We start from the raw sequence: 19,372 nt of genomic DNA, 5'->3' as shown, positions 1-19,372 counted from the left end.
AGAGAGAGAGAGAGAGAGATCACAAAACATTAAATTATTAAACTTATCTCTTGTCAGTGGAACGAAATAAATGATAGGTTCGAATTTTGTATTATTTATTTACATATTATACACTATCACATTTATAACTTATCTGTAAAATATTTTGGCGATATAGTATATTTATGCAATTCTAACATAAGCTTCGTTAATATTTTGCTAGTTAATATACGCATATATGTATATGCATTGTGATTCCTTTATTTTCTATCTCTAACCTTTCACTCATATTTAATATCAAATCTATAAATCATTCGATTGTCATCATAATATTGCAGGACTATGCAACATTCAATACAAAATAAATAAAAATAAAATTCAAAATTAAATAATTATATTTAGCGTTAAAGACTGACTATATGATCTATAATCCGAATAACTATATAATAGATATTCCATTTGTAATTTTGTAGTATAAACATAAAAAGAAGTTGGCAATATGAGAGTCGACACGGTTATTATTAGTGCGTAATGTCAAAAGACAGATATATTTGCATATTACCGGACGTTTCGGCTCATCAACGGTACAACAATAAACTATTCTCCATCATAATCATGAACCTTCGGATTAGGAGGTCGGAAAATTATGAGAACTAAATGATTGTTATCAGATGCTATAACAGTGTCGTGCGATCTATTGTGACAATAATATGTCATAGGCACTTTAATCTTTAATGTAATTTTATATTATTGTTGACCATCTTCCGTTCTCCGGACTATCTGATAGCAATCATTTAGTTCTCATGGTTTTCCGACCCCCCTAATCCGCGCAAAGGCTCAATGGTTATGATGGAGAATGGTTTATTGTTATACCGTTGATGATGGCTCGAAGAAGAGCCGAAACGTCCGGAAATTTGTAATATGCAAATATATCTGTCTTTTGACATTACGCACTAATAACCGCGTCGATCGACTCTCTTATTGCCAATTTCTTTTTATGTTCTTATTATTATTGAGAGTCCTTAATTATTTTATTATTATAGAAATAATACACACATTCATCAGAATATATGACATAAGAAATTATAAGTAGAACTGTATCAGCGAAATTTATATCCAAAAATTTTTAATAATTTTTAAGTGTTAATAATCTGACATGAATTATATAGATCATCAAAAGTTGGAGTATTAAAAATGTGCAGTATAAATTGTGTACAGAGCTAGTGTGTCTACAACAAAATACCTTGAGTATTTCGAAAACTAAGCCCGACAAAAATATTTAAAACAATAAAGTTTTATGGTCTAAAGAGAGACAAATAATCGTTAAATCAATTTTCGAAAAAAAATTGATTTTTCAAAGTCACATAAAGCTCATAGCCATTTTTTAAATAAAATTATATAATCTTTTTAAAATAATGTTCTAATTATAAAAATCTGCATATAAAAATATTAGTTATTAAATAATAAGAACATAAAAAGAAATTGGCAATAATTTACGAGATGCTTTGTCCTTTATTTTATTTTATTTTGACGTAAAATAGTAAAAAGTAAAAATTATAAGCATATATTAGGTGTATTTCAAAATGTATTAACAGTACTAAAAATTTATAGTTCACGTTACGTATGCCAGTATGCTATAGATTTTTAGTACTGTCAGTACATGGAATGTATGTATGTATATATATCTATTATTGTAACTTTAACCAATCACGTTTTACTCGATATATCAGGAACTGTCTCAACAACATGGAGTAACCAATCAGGTTTGCCGCCTTGTTCTCTGCATCTCATGTATTTCATGGTACTCTAACCATGTCTGAATACATGTACACTTTACAACCGATAATCCATACGTTTAAAAAGTTAATAGCTGGATATGCAACATGATTGAAATTTCAAGAATTCGACAAAGAACAAAATAAAAGCTGTAGGCGACGTTTTGTGCCGAATATAGGCTAATTGCATACATACGGGATTGATGTTTTTAGAACTGTACCAACAGTGCGGGGAGAACTCGGCGAGCTCGGTCTTTCAGGTCTGCGAGAATGACTAAGCATATTTATCGGGAAAACGCAAAAGACAGGGGAATCCGGGCGTTTTCGAGACTATTCCGTTCTCGGGCGTGAAAAACCACCGGCTCGGGGATAGCTATGGATGGAAAGAGATCGATCAAAATGGTATGTTTACGTAGCGTATCGCGTACCTGTGTGAGCGTCTCCTCTTTCTCGATACCTTTACAAATGCGAGCGCTTGAAGAGGCAAAATTGACAAGTCATACGTATAAATTTCCATTGTTTAACTTGAATGTTGCATAATTTTGTCAAATGAGCAAAAACGAGGCGCATAAATTCCATACAATGTCCACCACAAGAATGTCGAGTTTTCATCAAGTATCTTGTACTACCCGTTGATACAGGATCCGCTCTCACCTGGCCCATGTCTAGACATTAGCGACGACGAGCTCGTTACGATATCGGTGCGGGACTTGAACAGGCAGTTGAAGCTACGCGGGCTGTCCCGAGAGGAGATCGTACGTATGAAGCAACGGAGACGCACCCTGAAGAACAGGGGCTATGCAGCCAGCTGTCGCATAAAGCGCATCGAGCAGAAGGACGAATTGGAGTCTGAGAAGACCCAGGAGTATCGCGACATGGAAAATATGCAGGAGGACAACAATCGTATGAGGGAAGAGATAGAATCCTGGCATTCGAAGTACCAAGCGCTGAAAAAATTTGCCCAGGAAAAGAAGATCATTATTCCACCTGATTTGGAAAACATGTAGAAAAGTTCGGAGATATACCGATTAGCTATACGACGTATATTTATTTATATTACGAATAGATTTGACAATAGAATGGTTTGGTGAATGTTTTAACGTTGCAATTGTGTTCTACAAATTTTCCTTCTACTTTGTAGAGTTGTAGAAGAGACTTTATTTTGTACATATAACTTAGAATTTAAATCATTCTCTAGGTATTTTAAATTATACAAATATGGTACCTACTACCACAATACTACATAAAATACTTCTCTGATTTAGCATGTAAGAATATATAGGAAATATTGTAAGAGAGCATCGAGCTATGGGACAATGGGTGGAGAATATGGCAGTTCCATTGATTTTTCATGCATCTTCATTTTCAGTACATAATAAATGTATTAATCTGCTAACCACGTGAATATTTATTGAATTTCCTAGTAGTCGGTACTTTTGTCTATCCGTGATATGCTTTGGGAAATGGAAATCGTCTGGGAAACACATTAATCGGCACACTTCTTTCGGTGAAAAAAACCTGAGTTTCAAATCCGACAAGATCCGCATTTGCGTATCCGAATCGTTCTCCCGACTGCCAGCTTCGTTATACTTCGATCTGATTGTGTCGTCCGTAAACGGGCAATACACAGATCCCGTACCCTCCGCATAATGCCCGTATCCTTTCGTGAAGCAACAGGAACCGCTGCTCTCGGACGTTCGTATATCCAGCACCCATGCTCTCTTTTGTAACAATTTAGAAGGTAGCGAATATCTCGATTGTTCAGTATTTTCCAAAATATTGTCTAACGTGTAACACAATCTACCAGATCTCGGATTAATCTTGCCTTTCTTCTCTGCCAATACCGAGTGCTCACTTTTTGGCAGTAACTCGAACAATTCAGGTGGCAAACTACTTTCAACCGAGGATTGTTTGAAACAGAACTTCAGATTAATCCTCTTCGCCAGTAAATAATATCTGTGTCTAGTGTTTGGTATACCAAATTGACACGGGCTTAATATTAACTCTCTGTAGGTATACCCACAATTTTCTATGCAGTTTACTAGTTTGTTCCTCATTGCAGACATCTCGAAACCTTTGACATTCTCAAGCAAGATATATTTCAAGCTTTTTAATTCTGGTATCAGGTTCAAAATGTGCAGCAAGGAACAAGTTCTGTTATCAAGCGCATCCTTCTTCAATCCTAATCTGGTAAAAGGCTGACACGGAGGGCTCATGAGTATAACGTCTGCATTCAACTTAGTCAATTCCTGTGCGTTAATAGACTGTATGTTTCTGTTCATGAGAGCAGTTTCTGGAAAATTGTGATGATACACGTCGTTCGCAACGGGATTTATGTCAATTGCTGCGACGACTTTTGCCGCAATTCCACTCTCTGAAACGATACAACGTGCATAATGAAGACAAGTTAACATCCACCAGGTTGATTGATTTTAATGTTTATAGAGATAATAAGGTTCATAATACACCATTGCGTGAGAATTTACCACGGAGCGCATAATGCATCCCTCCAATGCCACTGTACAGCTCCAGCACCTTCATTATCAGCGATCTGCTTGAAACTGTTTATAGAAAAAAAATACACGTGCTATACATACAAAAAGTTAAAAAAAAATTTAAGTTAAATCGAGATCCACATTGATAGAAATGGACTAGCCTATCTATGTAAAGTTTATGGTGACCAGATATTAACCTAACCTAACCTTTAACCCTAACCTAATCCAAATTCAGACGTTCGTAATTCATCAGTCGTCAATCGTGATCTCCGTCTTAAATGCAGGTCGAATCAAGCTGGATTCTGTTTTGCGTCGTGTAAAATTCAACGATCAATGGCTCGGCCGAAGGAGCGAGATTAACGTGTCATCAGGCCAAAGACGATGAACGGACGCTTAACGTGCGCATTAACGAGGCAGTAAACGACTCGTTTCACTCGTTTGTGGTAGACTCGAAGTCTTAACCTGGACGGCGATGTAAAATATAAAATCCTTCGTGATAAGACAGTTATGCCGTTCACGCTGCTTTGTACGGTGGGCACGAGCTCGACAGAACGGTATGTCTCTACGATTGTCGCGTGAGAAGGAGACGCTTGCTCAACGCAGGAGGAGGTAGAGCTTGGATGGAACGCGAATGCGGGCACATCCGTTCGAGATAGCTGAAAATGTTTCGCAGTCGGAGCTGGTTCGGCGGCGGGCTTTGGAAGCCCAAGAACCCGCATTCCCCGGAGCACCTTAAGTACGTCGTGGACGGTCAGCCAATGTGCTGCTCGCTGTTGCGTCGCTAAAAAGCTATACTTACAAATGCGTTTGTTTGTGTTTGCATTCAGGTACCTGTACAATGTCTTGTCGAAGAATCAGACCGTGTCTGAGAACAACAGAGGTTTGCTGGTCGAAACTCTACGTTCGATAGCTGAGATTCTCATATGGGGCGATCAAAATGATAGTAGTGTATTCGAGTTAGTAGATACAATAACAATGCCATCTCTCTCTCATTGCCATCTCTGAATCTTTATTGATGATATCGTTCTAAAATCCAAGCTAATACCTTGACAAAATATAGAAGCATAATAGGATATAAATATATATTATATATTTACAGTTTTTTTCTGGAGAAAAACATGCTTTCGTTTTTCCTGCGTATTATGAAGCAGAAATGTGGGAGCTACGTGTGCGTCCAGTTGCTTCAAACGTTAAATATTTTGTTTGAGAACATACGCAATGAAACATCCTTATGTGAGTTTTGTAAAAGCTTTTTTCTTTTATATTAAGCAACTTCCAAGTGATCAATTTGTTGAAATCCTTTTGTTTTTAGATTATCTACTGAGTAACAATCATGTGAACAGTATAATAGTGCACAAATTTGACTTTAGCGATGAAGAAGTAATGGCGTATTACATCAGTTTCCTGAAGACGTTGAGTCTGAAATTAAACGCACATACTATCCATTTCTTCTATAATGAGGTAAACGAGGTACACGCATAATGATATTCTGTGCTTTAATTTAGCTTGAGTTTGTTGATCGTGTGAATAATTGCTAAAGAAATATATAATAAGATGCATACGGATATGCCTGTATTAGAATTATCCACTAAAATTCACTGTTTTTGACCAGATTGTAATAGGTTTCTTTCTGTCATTAGCATACCAATGATTTTCCACTGTACACAGAAGCAATCAAATTTTTCAATCATTCGGAAGGTATGGTGCGCATAGCCGTGAGAACTCTGACGCTAAATGTGTATCGCGTCGAAGATGCATCTATGCTAGCCTTCATAAGAGATCGCACAGCCGCGCCATATTTCAGTAATCTCGTGTGGTTTATCGGGGATCACATTATAGAATTAGACACTTGTGTCCGGAACGATGCCGAGTAAGTGTCTCGATATTAAAACGTCTCTTTTTCTGTTATTAATAAAATGTTCCTTCTAGTCACCAGAGTCAAAATAGATTGTCGGATTTGGTTGCGGAACATTTGGATCATCTGCATTATCTAAACGACATATTATGTTTAAACATACCGGACTTGAACAAAGTTCTATCGGAACATTTATTAAATAAACTGTTAGTCCCATTGTATGTCTATTCTCTGATGAAATACAAAAACGCTTTGTGCCAAACTCAGGTAAGGATCGAATTTTTATCTCCTTCATTATAGGAATAATTATATAAGTTGAATTTTTAGGATGAGAGAAAACACGTCAGTGTTGTGGTAGCGCTTTTTCTACTTTCTCAAGTCTTTTTGATAATATCGCACGGACCTCTTGTACATACGTTAGCAGCCGTGATGCTCATGTCCGATTTAGAGACGATTCAAATTGGAACGAATGAGGTTCTGGAAAAATTTGGGGATATAGCCTCGAATAGGTCTATTATTCTTTCACCGCCGAAAGAAACGTTGAAAAAATCTTCGGAGACTTTAAATGAAATGCGCTCAACACCCGAAGAGTCTTACGATCAAGAAAACAGTACAAGAAATATAAAAGAAGATAAAAGTACAATTGACGATACGCAAGATATCAATCACCCAAGCACATCGTTTGACGATGCTTCAACTTCTGTAAATACTCCCGTTCTTATGAGTACACCACCAAATACAAGTATTCCGAGCGAAGAGGACTTAGAGGAAATTAAGCACTTGAATGTGACGGATGAGGAGAAAGAGCAACGCTTGGCGTTGGAGAGCCCTTTGATGCATCATCAAAGTCAAAATGACTTATTCGAATCCTTGACAAAAAAACCATTTCTAGAAACAATAACCAATTCTTTATTATGCACAGAAAATGATTATGCTGCATTATTCGCGCTTTGCCTATTATATGCATTAGCTAATAATCAGGTAACCATTATAAGTTCTCTCATCTGTCTTATTTCTAAATATTTTACATAATAATAAGTTGATTCTATTATTTACCAGGGTATAAGTCGTAAAATTCTGAATATAATCCTGTCTCCATTCCATAATGACATGTCGACGAAAAATTCTTATAATGAATTACTCATGGAGAGGTTGATTCATATTATAACTTTGAGTTGTCAAACAAGTGAGTTATATCAATATTTTTCATTGTAATATATGTGAATTTAACGTTTACACCTACCACGCATAAAGTTTCCAAGTAAAGAATATCAATTCTTTGTTAGATTCCAAAGTGAGGCTCATTACATTGGAGTTAACTATCAAGCTATTAACACAACTGACGGTATCCGAAGGACAATGCTTATTACGAGAATCGCATCTAGCAGTTATTGAAGCAGCGAAAGAACAAAGCACGTCTCTGCTAAAAAACTTTTACAAGGTGAATTATTAAAATTAGACCAATTGTAAGATGCGCTTGCGCAAATTTTCTTTGCTTTTTATCTTAAATATATTTATGTTAATAATATATTAATTTTACTTAGAGTGAAGATATTTTTTTGGACATGTTTGAGGACGAATATAGCGAAATTCAAAAACGACCATTAAATGTCGAATGGTTAATGATGGATAGCAATATTTTGTTGCCTCCTACAGGCACACCTATGACTGGAATTGAATTTAGCAAAAGGCTGCCGTGTGGTGAGGTAGGTAGAAATAGAAAAAAACATACTTTTAGGTAAATATATAAGAGAAACAACATTGTAATTTATGATGAGAGAATAAAATCGTGAATGATTGTGCAGGTGGAAAGGGCACGTCGTGCAATAAGAGTTTTCTTCTTGATAAGAGAACTATCTCTGACACTCAATATGGAAGCGGAAACTCAATTACCACTGACTAATCCGGCTAACTGCGTACAAGTCAACAACGTTCTTGATCTAAGTAAAAGTTATTTCTCTCCCTTACACATATAGTTATAACTACTTAAAAAACGATAAAGTTAATATATTGCGATATTTAATATGCAATTTTTTTCATTTATTTATTAATTGTGATTATAAGTAAAATTAGATAAACGCAAGATTTGTTATTTATAATTTTGTCTACAGATAACAGTGATTTGATTGCATGCACTGTCGTGTGGAAAGACGGCCAGAAAATTCGCCGTTTCTTAGTCATTGACGTTGTGCAATTGATTCTTGTGGAACCTGATATCAGTAAACTTGGATGGGGTGTTGCAAAGTTAGTTGGTTTTTTACAAGACATTGATGTGACCGGCGACAAGGATGATTCAAGATGTTTATATCTGACAATTTACAAGCCGTTAAGCAGCAGTACGGGCAATCGTATACCGTTACTGTCGGCTAAATTTATTTTCGATGATCATATTCGATGTATGGCCGCCAAACAAAGGTTGGTTCCGTAGCAAACTTTACGCAAAGTCGTATTTATTATTTTACTTAATGAAATCTCGGTCAAATAATAATTTAGGTTGACAAAGGGACGAATAAAAGCAAGACAAAAGAAGATGAACCAGATTGCAAGATTGTTGGATATTCCGACAAGTATGCCTCATTGTTCAACACCACCGAATTATGCCTTGCGTAGTTTACGACATGAACGTAAGTTCAAAGCTAAAAATCAGTCAGCAGAATCTTTGTAAATGATTGATTCAAATTTTTTTTCCTAGGTATAGTCGGGCGTGGTCAGAGACCAAGGGATCAAGCGAGGCCGATGTTCACGGTAAACAAAGTTCCTGGGTTCGCGGCACAAATGCGTAGGGAGAATGTTAGGCCGGTGGCATCGTCGAGTTCCAAACGCGATGATGCCAGTTCGAACGAGAGGATTCATGAAAACGGTTTACGATCTAGAGACGGTTCACCCAAGATGCCAAGGCCGCGGAGCGAGGAGATCCCCCTAGAGGACATGCGTATTCGGAAAGCTTCTCTCACGTCCAATGGACTGAACGTGGTACACGTGTGTCCAGAAAGGAGGGACAGCCAAGGTGCTTGTTCGAATAGCAGCGAGTCTTCGTCTGTGATTAGTAGGAAACACTCTGAAGAAACATCGTTCACGTCTCCGCAGGGACAAGAATCAAAGCCGCGTAGAAAGGGTCAAGTGGAAACTGTGTGATTAAAACAGTACAGTTACAGTTAACTCGGCGGACTAGCAATTCAAACTAAGCGTATCTTTTAAAAATTTTAAAGAACGGATGAGAATGTATGTACATGCCATACTTTTGAGTTAGCAAAAAGAGTTTGCTTGATTAATTTAAAAAAATTTTAGTGGGAACGTTTTATCTTATAACTAGTAGAAATAATTTTCATGATATTTTTATCCAATATGTGTTGGTAATAGCAATTAATTTTTTCAATGAAGGATCTTATCTATGACTAACGCAGGAAAAAATGAGGAGGTGGAAGTTATTAAATAATATTGTTAAATCATTGTTACACTTTTCTTTGTGTTAGAAATTATTGGGGCTGTCGTTATCTATACAGGCACCTCACGTTTTAATTTTAAATAAAGTTTATTCGCGCTACTTGATATAAATATCTCTTTAACGGTAAAGAATCGCGCAAAAATTCTCGTAATTATTTCACGTGTATATATTCCTGTTTTAAGGAGGTTATAGTTTTTCTATAATTTAAAAAATAAAGGACATAAACAACTTCAGACGGCATTGATCATTTATATTCATATCTAAAATAAATTCTTGAAAATCTTTTGCGAATGACTGTAAAACACAAGACTTAAATACTTAAGAGTTGAATATAAAAATATACACTAACCAAATTGTTGTATTAGAAATTGTGTCTTTATTTCATATGTTGAAGGATATCCTGTACATGCATAGATATATGTTTATTATAAACATATTTTTTTTAAAGAACAATATAGCAAGAAACAGTTTTGTTTGATATCGTAAATTGCACAAGTGTATATAAAACTAACCGGATTCATATCTTCTCTACCCTGTTAATATAATATTCCATTAAATACATGTTCGTATTTCGTTCTGTTCTAATATATTTCTTAAAAACAGTTTAGTATTATGTCAATAATCAACAAACGTAAAATTATATGGCTTCATTGCCAGAATTTTATTCGGTAAAATAAGCAACTGTTATAACTGTCTTAACTTTACAATGTTCTAATTAGAAGAAAAAGTAAAACATTTTTTTCTGTTACTTTAAATGTATTACATACAATATTCAATTTATTCAATCGAAAGAAATGAGCTCTGCCGTTCTAGGTTTTGTATCTTCTGCAGCTCGCGAAGTTTCGTTGGTTGTAGTCGGGACTGGAGGAGCAGGTTGAAATGGCATTGACTGCGCGCCAGGAATTTGGGTCATTCCTTGCATCGTTGGTACACCGGACGTTTGGGGGCCGGGTAAAGTTTGACCCGTTGCAGGAACAGGTCCACTGTTAGCTCCAGCAGGCACTTGAATAACACTCGAAGGTTGATTGGACGAAATAGCAGTATTGGAAATATGCGTTGATATTGAGGGTCCTTGACCAGGCAACGTAGACGGTTGTTGCGATCCCATTTGCGGTGGTAGACCAACTACGGCACCGGCAACTACCGGGCCTGATGAAGGACCCAGGTGCCCTGGGGGTATCGGAGGTAATCCGATTTGAGTCGGAGGAGGGGCCTGCTGCGGCATTTGAGGTGAGGCGCCTTGTTGAGGTGATATATGTCTGCCTGCCTGAGCTTGTCCTGGCGACACGTGTACCGCGGGACCTTGTTGAGATCCAATCTGATGATTGCTCGGTGGCTGAAGCTGTTGAATAGGCGGCATTTGAGGCGGCATCTGAAAGAACAATATTCACACTTAGGTTTTATCGATAAAAACAATCGACAAAGACGTTTAAAAGTTCGCAAACTTACTATTCCCGGGCCTGGTATAGACACGCGACCTATATTCTCCTGTCCTTGGATCGATGGATCTGATTGTTGCTCCGGATTAGGAAGCGATGGCATCATGTGCACTGGCAAAGTATTCATCGGTGGCATATTATACCCTTGCATAGGATATTGACCCATGGCTGGTTGCCCATACATATAAACTCCTTGATTCGTGGGTGACATAGGATTGTAATTAGTTCCAGCAGTCGGATAGTGGACATGACGAACAGGTGATCCTTGAGAAGGTCCCATAAACTCAGAAACTGCTTGATAACCTCCTGCAAAAATAGAATAAACATAAAGTAGAGATGGTTTTTTAAATAAAGATAAAATAGATTAAAGAATGCATAATAATTGTAAATAGCAAAATTAAAAATTACCCATTATATATTGCTGTTTCTGTTGCTCTTGACGCATTTGCATTTCCCTTTCTTGTTCTTGAATCTTTCGTAAAGCTAATTGGCGTTGATATTGTAAGTATTCTTGCTTCTTCTTTCGCATGATTGCCAGTTTTTGCGCCATCAGCATCTGCCGCTGTCTCTCAGCTTCTTCTGCTCTTCGGCGTAATTTCTCTTTATGTTCATCTCGGAGCGCGTCCAAAGCAGCTCTAGCATCTTTCATCTGAGTTAATTTATCTTGCAAGCCTTCGTAATACACTCTACTGTCATCTTGTTCTTGGATATATCTTAATAATCTATTACAAAAAAAACCATTATTTTCTATGATCAAAATAAAAAATCCAATATATCACAGAAATAAAATATAATTTGCTGTTGAACATACCTGGAATGCATAGCTGTTATATTCATAAATAAAGTCTGAACTGAACTATCGTTAGCAATTGATCTGCCTCGCGAAGAGTTGCTTTTCATCCTGTTGACGAAAATTTCGACCTGAGATCTTAAACCACCCACAAATTCTTCCATTTGAGTATCGATTTCGCCATTTTCCTGTTTTATTAATACAAGTTTTTGGGGCATCGGACTGCTTATGTTAGGCGCAGATGGACTAGTCACATCCACTCTTGATCCATGCTCCTCGTTTACAGTTTGCCTATGTTCCCAATACTTGCGATTTAGATATTTAGCAAGTTCAGGTTCAATCTCGTCATCATCTTGTACCTGCAACGGGCTAGGACCCTAATGAGAAAAATTAGACTAATTGTAGAGACTTTATACTAGAAACTTCACAAGAAATTAAAATAATAATAATTTATGTTCACATAACATTCAGCTGAATTCATAAAACAAGATAAATTGTTAATAAATAACAATTTGATGTAATAGATTCAATAGAAACTACGATAAACTTACGGGCGATGGTGGTGGAGAATATGTTGTTCTAGTTATGGGAGTTGGATTGGACTTTATAACACTTGTAGCACGTTTCTTTTCTTTTTCTTTTTGTTCAGCTTCACTCTGACTTAAGGCTATTGCCAAATTTAATTCTTCCTCTTCTCGCAGTTCTTCTTCTGTTTTTCGAGCTGGAACCTATAACAAGATAAACTACTAATAACAAATGTTATATATGTATGTAATTCATTTTACTATTAATATGCATGAATTACTATATAAATGCAATATTATTACAATTATTTTAAATAATGGACAAAAGTACCTGCGAGCAAGACACTGGAGAAGCCATTTTTTAACTACTAATTTGATTATAAATGAATATACATACATAGTCTTGAACGTATAGTACGTTCCATCTTACAGAATAATTAGAGAAATCATGTTATATAAGAAAAATCCATTTAAAAAAATTGAGTTGCCCTTGAAATCTCCTCTACATATAATAAAAGCATTGCCATTGCATTTCATGTCTCAAAATCATACAATTTTGTAGTCTGCATTTTTTTTTAATTATTTAAAATAGCAAAGATATTTACGTGATAATCTTCAGATCACATTTAATTGAAGAAAACTGACGAACCATTTAATTGTAAATTATTTTAAAAAAGATAATTAGTGTCTTAAATGACATTTACATATAAATGTTAGTCATTATATTTACTATTCAGTAAAATACAAGTACAATAAGCAGCAAAACTTACCTGTTGCTGCTGAGCCAAAGTGCTTTTGAGATACTCCACTGGAAGATCGGTATCTTTGGCTTGTGTTGCAGATGGTCTGAAAAACTATGACGTTCAAAAAACTATCCGAATAATATAAATCGCGACGAATGAAATAAGGAGTTTTCACCAACTTGTTAACTTGTTCGTAACAAGCTTCGCAAACTCGCACTTCTTTCTCAATCCCGAATTTGGGCAAAGTAGAGACTTTACTCGAACACTGGCCGCAAAAGACTTGACCGCATGCTCTGCAATGATGCTTCCGTTGAACCATGCCGAAAGTTACGCGACACCGATGGCACACCTCGCCATCCGCCCATGCGGGCGCAGTGTCTGCTCTAAACATAGCGTCGCTTTCTTTCAAAACAGGAAATTGATAACCTTCGGCTTTCATTATATTTAACGTGTCCTGCAAAAAGAAAAAAATAAATGTCAGAAGAATGAAATAGACAACATTTTATACTGATAACTAAATTGTAGCAAGTATTGTAAATAGCAATAATTCGTCACCTGAACTGTCCTATATCTAGGACTGTGACGAAATGCGTGAGCCCAAGCTTGTATTAGCTCCAAAATTTTATGTCTAACGTTCTCGTGCGGAGAGGTTTTAACCAATTCTTTCAATTGCTCCATATACTGTTTAGTAGCTATCTCATCGTGAATCAACGTCCCACAATTTTTCACACAAGATTCCAGCACCTAAGTAAAAACACATTAATAAATATAAAAATATAATAAGTCTAATAATAATCTTTTTAAAAAAAATTACGTCGTATGTTTCTTACCAGTAAGGCGTACAGTGCTACATGAGGATTACAGTTTATCATCTTCTTCTTTATAGCGGTGAGCGCAATTTTTGGCCTAAATATACAAAACAAATAGTTTAGAAACAAATAGTGGTAATAATACATCTAATACGACTTTTCCATTGTGGGACATAATCAACAGTGTGTCGCTACACCCCAGTTATTTGGCGAAAGATGAAAGTATACTTTACATAAAGGAATTATGCTTACTGAACATCGCTCTGGCGTATAAGATCACAAATTTGCATAATTGTAGGCCAGTCTGGTTCCAACTGCAGATGACTCGTCGCCTTATCTACGAACGATTAATGACGGCTTTAGAAAGCTCCGACATTTTGAAGACAAGATTTCAAAGAAGAGCTTACCTAATAATTTATCAAAATTCGTCGAACTGCGAAACATCTTGTAACTCGTGACGAAACTCGCGTTCTCGCCTTCCCGGAGTTTTTCACCACGTATACGCGCAGAATAATCCGTACTCGGCAATCGGACTGCGACAGCTCCAGCAGCGCAACTTTTGACAAATCCTACTTCTCTGTTCTCTCTTCTCTCGCTCGCTCACGTTCAGCTGGTCTTCAGTCTCGTGTTGATCTCGTTCCTCTCCGAGTGTTTACGAGATATGTGAGTCATGGAAGTCGATCGCTATTATCGACTAATCGACTCTCAAAATTTATCGACGTCAAACAAAAGCTTTTATCGAGCGTTTGAATATGAGACCCGCGGTCCGTGACCCTGCGCACAATATATATAGAGTCCTTATTAGAAATAAGAATAAATATGAAAAATTAGGGGAATTGGAATTAGAAATAATAATTAAACGCACAATGGAAAAGAATAAAATATAAGATATAAATATGGGAATATTCTCACATTTACATATATCCTAATATTTAAAATATTTATTATGAGAATATTTATTTATATATCCTAATATTTAATATTTATTCTTGTTTCTAATATGTACTAATATTGTGCGCAGAGCCTGATTGGCTGCGGAAACTGCAGCTCGGTAAACGCTCAATAATTTTTTAATATGATTGGTTCGTGCACTTAGATCCTGCGCGAAGAACTAAAGGAAAGAATCAATCATATTAAGGACCGGTTGTTGGTAAACTAAACTAATTAATAGTTAAATCATATATGTATCTTTGTTTTTCCTTCAAATTAGACATGTAATTAACACATCCCTGCCTTTATGGCTCCTGCACACATTTTTTTTTTATGAATCCTATCAATTAACGATCCGAACTGCAGTACCCAGAGGATTCAGCCAAACCCGCATATAACATCTGATTTTAATTATACTCATTTACATGATATATAAGTGTATTTGAATAAGAATTTAATTCCAGAATGATAAGTATGGAAAAAGTTTTCAAAAAACCGTTTCACATCCTGCACACAGGACGAGGAAGCACAGCCAAAAGCGATGCGGTATAGCCAATAAACTTTTGGTTCTTACGGAAAACCGGCACGTTGATTGGCTATCCCCTTACTGCGCGGCAAGCGTTTTCTTTTCACGCACGGTTACTATGGTTACCACACATATGTCACTTTCTCACACATGCGAAATGTGGGGCACGATTATTGATCCCGAGATAATGGCGGCGAGCCGCGAGACCCAACGGTGTAGTATGTACGTAATATACGGGCGCAAAGTCTTTTCTAGTAAGTTCGAAGCACGAAAATAAGCTAATACGTAAAAGTATCACTAATTTAAAGTATTATTTATTATTTCTTTATTTTCTAAAGGATGGTTAACTCCCCCATCCTACAGAGGATTTTATTTTGTGCCTAAAAATGTGGCTGCAAAGTTATTTTTAAACACTCTTCCTTTTATATCTCTTGTCATTTTTATGTTAATATTTCATATTGAAAAGCCAACTTTTGCTGTATTTCCAAATATGCGTATGTACATGCTTTTTACTTGACGCTCACTCTTTAAGTTATTTTCCTTTTCACTTTTAATTAAATTTTTTAACTGTGCATATTTCTTGAATGTCTAAATAGGGGACCTAAAAGCACCCCTTTTTTCACAAACTTGATATTTCATTAAGCTATTGAAGTCGCACGCGCATGTGTGGAAAGTGCATCGCGAGGCACGCATGAGCAGCGGAATTTTCCGCTGACCCGGCTAAACCCAAAGTAGAGGGGTTTAAACGCAGCTAACAATAGTATTGATCTTTGCCCTTAGATCTGAGTGTACGAGCCAATCATATTAAAGAATTGTTGAGGGTTCCGAATAATCAATAAATTAAACGCGGGTCTCCTCCCAGGTCAGCTCCCAGGTTCGGTTCCATTTGCTTCCATTACGGTGCGAGTAGCGGTACGTTACGGACGCTACGCTTCAGAAGCCGAAAATCCACGGAGAAGAAGACTGTATCAGAGCGACCAAGAGCAACCAGGTATAACGATTTGCTTCGGATTTCGAATTATAATTCTGATATAAAGTTTCCTGTTACATTTATCGTCAAATTTAAAAATATCAGCCTCAATGGTCGAATTGTGAAAGAGACGCTCCTTCCCGGGCTGGCCGGGCTGGGCGTCGCTTTCAATATAATCATATTGAGCATCTGGAATGTGGTCAATCACAATAAAGTCATTTACAGTTTGTTTCTAAAAGACGGTTATTTAGTATCGTGGTTATTGAAGAAATTATCAATTTAATTACGCGTACTATTACGGCTTTAGCTTTTGAGATTGCGTTTCAAGACCGGCATTATAATACTTTTTAGGCACAAAATAAAATCCTCTGTAGGATGGGGGAGTTAACCATCCTTTAAAAATATCTCCATTTAGCCAAATATTTTTTAAATTCTTTAAATAATTTAATTTAACAGCTCCTTTTCCAATATTTAAATCCATATTATATATTTAGAAAATAAAGAAATAATAAATAATACTTTAAATTATAGTGATACTTTTACGTATCAGCTTATCTTCGTGCTTCGAACTTGCTAGAAAAGACTTATACTACACCGTTGGGTCTCGCGGCTCGCCGCCGTTATCTTGGGATCAATAAATCGAGCCCCTCATTTCGTATTTATGTGAGAAAGTGACACATGATGTGTGGTAACCATAGTAACCGTGAAAAGAAAACGCTTGCCGCGTAGCAAGGGACGCGATAGCCAATCAACGTGTTGCTTTTCCGTAAGAACCAAAAGTTTATTTGCTACCGCGTCGCTTCTTGCCGCGCGGCAAGCGTTGAAGCGTTTCCGCGTCCTGTGTGCAGAAGCCATATGACGCGCAGTTTGCTGAGCTGGCCCGTAGAAGGCATATTTTTATCGTGTTAAAAATATACTATCGAGTATGAATAAATGATATTAATTACGCAATCAAAAATCTATTTGCCACGATTTAATTTATTTATCTGATTGTGAATTTGGGCAGATTCTCTTGTCATGGCCCCACACCCCGCACGTCCATCTTAGTCTGCGTTTGGAAATTTCACCCGGGTGCACCCGCCGAGGCTTATGCTGTTCGGAAACGTTCAGGTTGTACCAGTGTGACAGAGATGAAGTCGTTCGGAAACTTCACCCGGGTGCACCTCAGGAGGAAAATTTTTCACCCTGAAATTTCAAGGTGAATGCGGGTAACTTATTACATTTGGTGGCATTTTTAAACTGTTGCAATGGAGTTTCTTCTTTTATGAAATTGTTCCGAATGGATTCCGATTGAAATTATTCCGTTTTCCCTAAAAAACAATAGAAATCTAGGCAATTAATAATTGAATTTCGATTGGAATCCATTCCAAACATTTCCAGTCGGTTCTAGTACATCTCTGTGTCCAGTACTTCGTATATAATACACCAGATATTACGTATAATATCTTTTTTCTTCAAAGCGAAGCTGGCGAATATCGCATACTGTGCGTTAAATACTTGAATTCGTAGCTCCATATTGTCTATTTCCGGTAAAAAAATTTTATATAAAAACATTTAAATATATATAATTATATGATATTATATAAAATATTCTATAAAATATGTCTATATATGTCTATGTATGTTTTTTTATCTGGCATAATTCATGGACATCCTTCCTTTCAGCTAGCCGCTGCACAGGGCAGGATAAGCAAAGTGGAGGAGTGCGAGTGCCAAAAGTCCTGTAGGGTGAATGGTACCGTCCACGAGGACGGCGCAACCTGAGTAAAGGATTGTCAACATTGTTCCTGCGTCCATGGCGAGATTGAGTGCAGGCCGACGCTCTGCGCTCCGTTCACCTGCAAGAATCCCGTCATTCTTGAGGGACAATATGTTGCCCGACCTGTCTCAGTAAGTGGAACATTATACTCCTGTCTTTTTTGTCCCTTTATCTTCCATTCTCAAACGTTTTTCCTATAACATTCCAAAATCCATGATAATTTTTAATAAGAAAATATTTTTATTAAATCCCATTGATTTCTAAGTAATTAACTTCAAAGCTTGACAAGAATCCTACAACATTTAGGATTTTTTCTTGTCTTTTCCTTAGCGCACAGTATATATAGTTTATCATTCATATTTCATATATTTCTTATCTTTAGAACATCGTATAAATTCTTGACATTTGAGAGGACAACTCTCTTGAGTAGTCTAATGTCGCTTTCACATGAATCCGTCTTTTACTTTCACACACGCAACCGACTGATTAATTGACGTAGAGTTTCGTGTTCAGTCGACCACTTCCGTCTCGTGCCTCACGTTACTTATCTCGCCATTCATGTTTGCCTTCGCAGAACAATGTTTGTTACACGGCGTAATTTACGATCGCGGCGAAAGGGTCTCACCGAAGCAGTGCGTCGAGTACAAATGCTACGACGGTATCTTCACCTGCACGAGATTCGACACTGACACCAAATGCCCACCACTACCGTGTTTACCCAGCGAGCAACTCAGCGTGGCGGAGGGATGCTGCAAGTTTTGTCCAGGTACGTCTTCGTTTGGAAAGCTACACGCCGAAACGAATATATATTCATTGAAAATTCATTTCCAAAACGAAATAACAAAGCATCTAATATTTCATATCTGTGCTGTATGATGTTATAACTCGATTCTAAACAGTCAGTATTGATAGTTTCGTTAATAAGAGAGTATTTTTTTCTTATAATCCACAGATTCTAATTATAAAATAGATGATGTAGATATCAATCATATATGGTGAAGTACCAATCAATCTATTTCAATATATATGTATATCTACACTGTTGGAAACATTTTGTATAGTTTTGTTAAAAAAGGTCCTTGTTAAAATTTTTGTGTAAAATAATCAACACATACGTGTGTAGATTTAACATGTGCTTTCTATATTAATTGAACTTTACAAATTTAAAATGTAAAATTATTAAAATAATTTAAAAAATATGTTAAAGTAACACAATTTAAACGTGTTTATTAAATGTGTTAAATTTTACAGAAAAAGAGTGTTGATTTTACTTAATAACAGAAGTAAGAATAAAAATTTACAGAAGAAGAATGTTGATTTTATCTTACAATCT

The 19,372-nt window shown here is 36.4% G+C and overlaps 4 protein-coding genes and 1 long non-coding RNA gene across 6 annotated transcripts; 3 read left to right on the top strand and 2 right to left on the bottom strand.

The window, feature by feature from the left end:
• Positions 1-1,796: 1,796 nt before the first annotated feature.
• LOC112453618 (transcription factor MafG-like) lies at positions 1,797-2,854 on the top strand. Its single transcript, XM_025014463.1, has 2 exons — positions 1,797-2,156; positions 2,396-2,854. Exons 1-2 carry the CDS (start codon positions 2,130-2,132, stop codon positions 2,759-2,761), a joined length of 393 nt encoding a protein of 130 aa, XP_024870231.1. The 5' UTR covers positions 1,797-2,129; the 3' UTR covers positions 2,762-2,854.
• Positions 2,855-3,095: 241 nt separating this feature from the next.
• Positions 3,096-4,401, bottom strand: LOC112453616 (tRNA (cytosine(38)-C(5))-methyltransferase-like). Its single transcript, XM_025014462.1, has 2 exons — positions 4,241-4,401; positions 3,096-4,128 (listed from the first exon to the last, which is right to left on the bottom strand). Exons 1-2 carry the CDS (start codon positions 4,293-4,295, stop codon positions 3,104-3,106), a joined length of 1,080 nt encoding a protein of 359 aa, XP_024870230.1. The 5' UTR covers positions 4,296-4,401; the 3' UTR covers positions 3,096-3,103.
• An 83-nt stretch (positions 4,402-4,484) lies between these two features.
• LOC112453614 (protein CLEC16A homolog) lies at positions 4,485-9,782 on the top strand. 2 transcript variants are annotated; one of them, XM_025014459.1, is made up of 14 exons: positions 4,485-4,985; positions 5,077-5,205; positions 5,349-5,482; positions 5,562-5,719; positions 5,890-6,119; positions 6,179-6,371; positions 6,432-7,085; positions 7,164-7,290; positions 7,391-7,545; positions 7,649-7,810; positions 7,910-8,048; positions 8,216-8,519; positions 8,598-8,728; positions 8,797-9,782. In XM_025014459.1, exons 1-14 carry the CDS (start codon positions 4,912-4,914, stop codon positions 9,237-9,239), a joined length of 3,033 nt encoding a protein of 1,010 aa, XP_024870227.1. In that variant the 5' UTR covers positions 4,485-4,911; the 3' UTR covers positions 9,240-9,782. The 2 variants fall into 2 exon arrangements, with proteins under 2 accessions (XP_024870227.1, XP_024870228.1); XM_025014460.1 differs by having other exon boundaries at positions 5,562-5,710; positions 8,797-9,239.
• An 89-nt stretch (positions 9,783-9,871) lies between these two features.
• Positions 9,872-14,298, bottom strand: LOC112453615 (hepatocyte growth factor-regulated tyrosine kinase substrate-like). Its single transcript, XM_025014461.1, has 11 exons — positions 14,262-14,298; positions 14,107-14,191; positions 13,876-13,951; positions 13,601-13,789; positions 13,225-13,499; positions 13,073-13,148; positions 12,330-12,506; positions 11,800-12,155; positions 11,397-11,710; positions 10,999-11,294; positions 9,872-10,921 (listed from the first exon to the last, which is right to left on the bottom strand). The coding sequence occupies exons 1-11, from the start codon at positions 14,296-14,298 to the stop codon at positions 10,331-10,333; spliced, it is 2,472 nt and encodes an 823-aa protein (XP_024870229.1). The 3' UTR covers positions 9,872-10,330.
• A 1,854-nt stretch (positions 14,299-16,152) lies between these two features.
• On the top strand, positions 16,153-19,129 carry LOC112453619. The gene is made up of 4 exons (XR_003040639.1): positions 16,153-16,301; positions 17,287-17,478; positions 17,946-18,170; positions 18,614-19,129. It is a non-coding gene; the product is annotated as an uncharacterized LOC112453619 (long non-coding RNA).
• The last annotated feature ends 243 nt before the right edge of the window (positions 19,130-19,372 follow it).

The sequence above is a fragment of the Temnothorax curvispinosus genome, unplaced genomic scaffold (assembly GCF_003070985.1).
Source record: "Temnothorax curvispinosus isolate PA1 unplaced genomic scaffold, ASM307098v1 QBEX01004535.1, whole genome shotgun sequence".
NCBI lineage: Eukaryota > Metazoa > Arthropoda > Insecta > Hymenoptera > Formicidae > Temnothorax > Temnothorax curvispinosus.
This window is presented reverse-complemented; position numbering and strand designations above follow the sequence as displayed.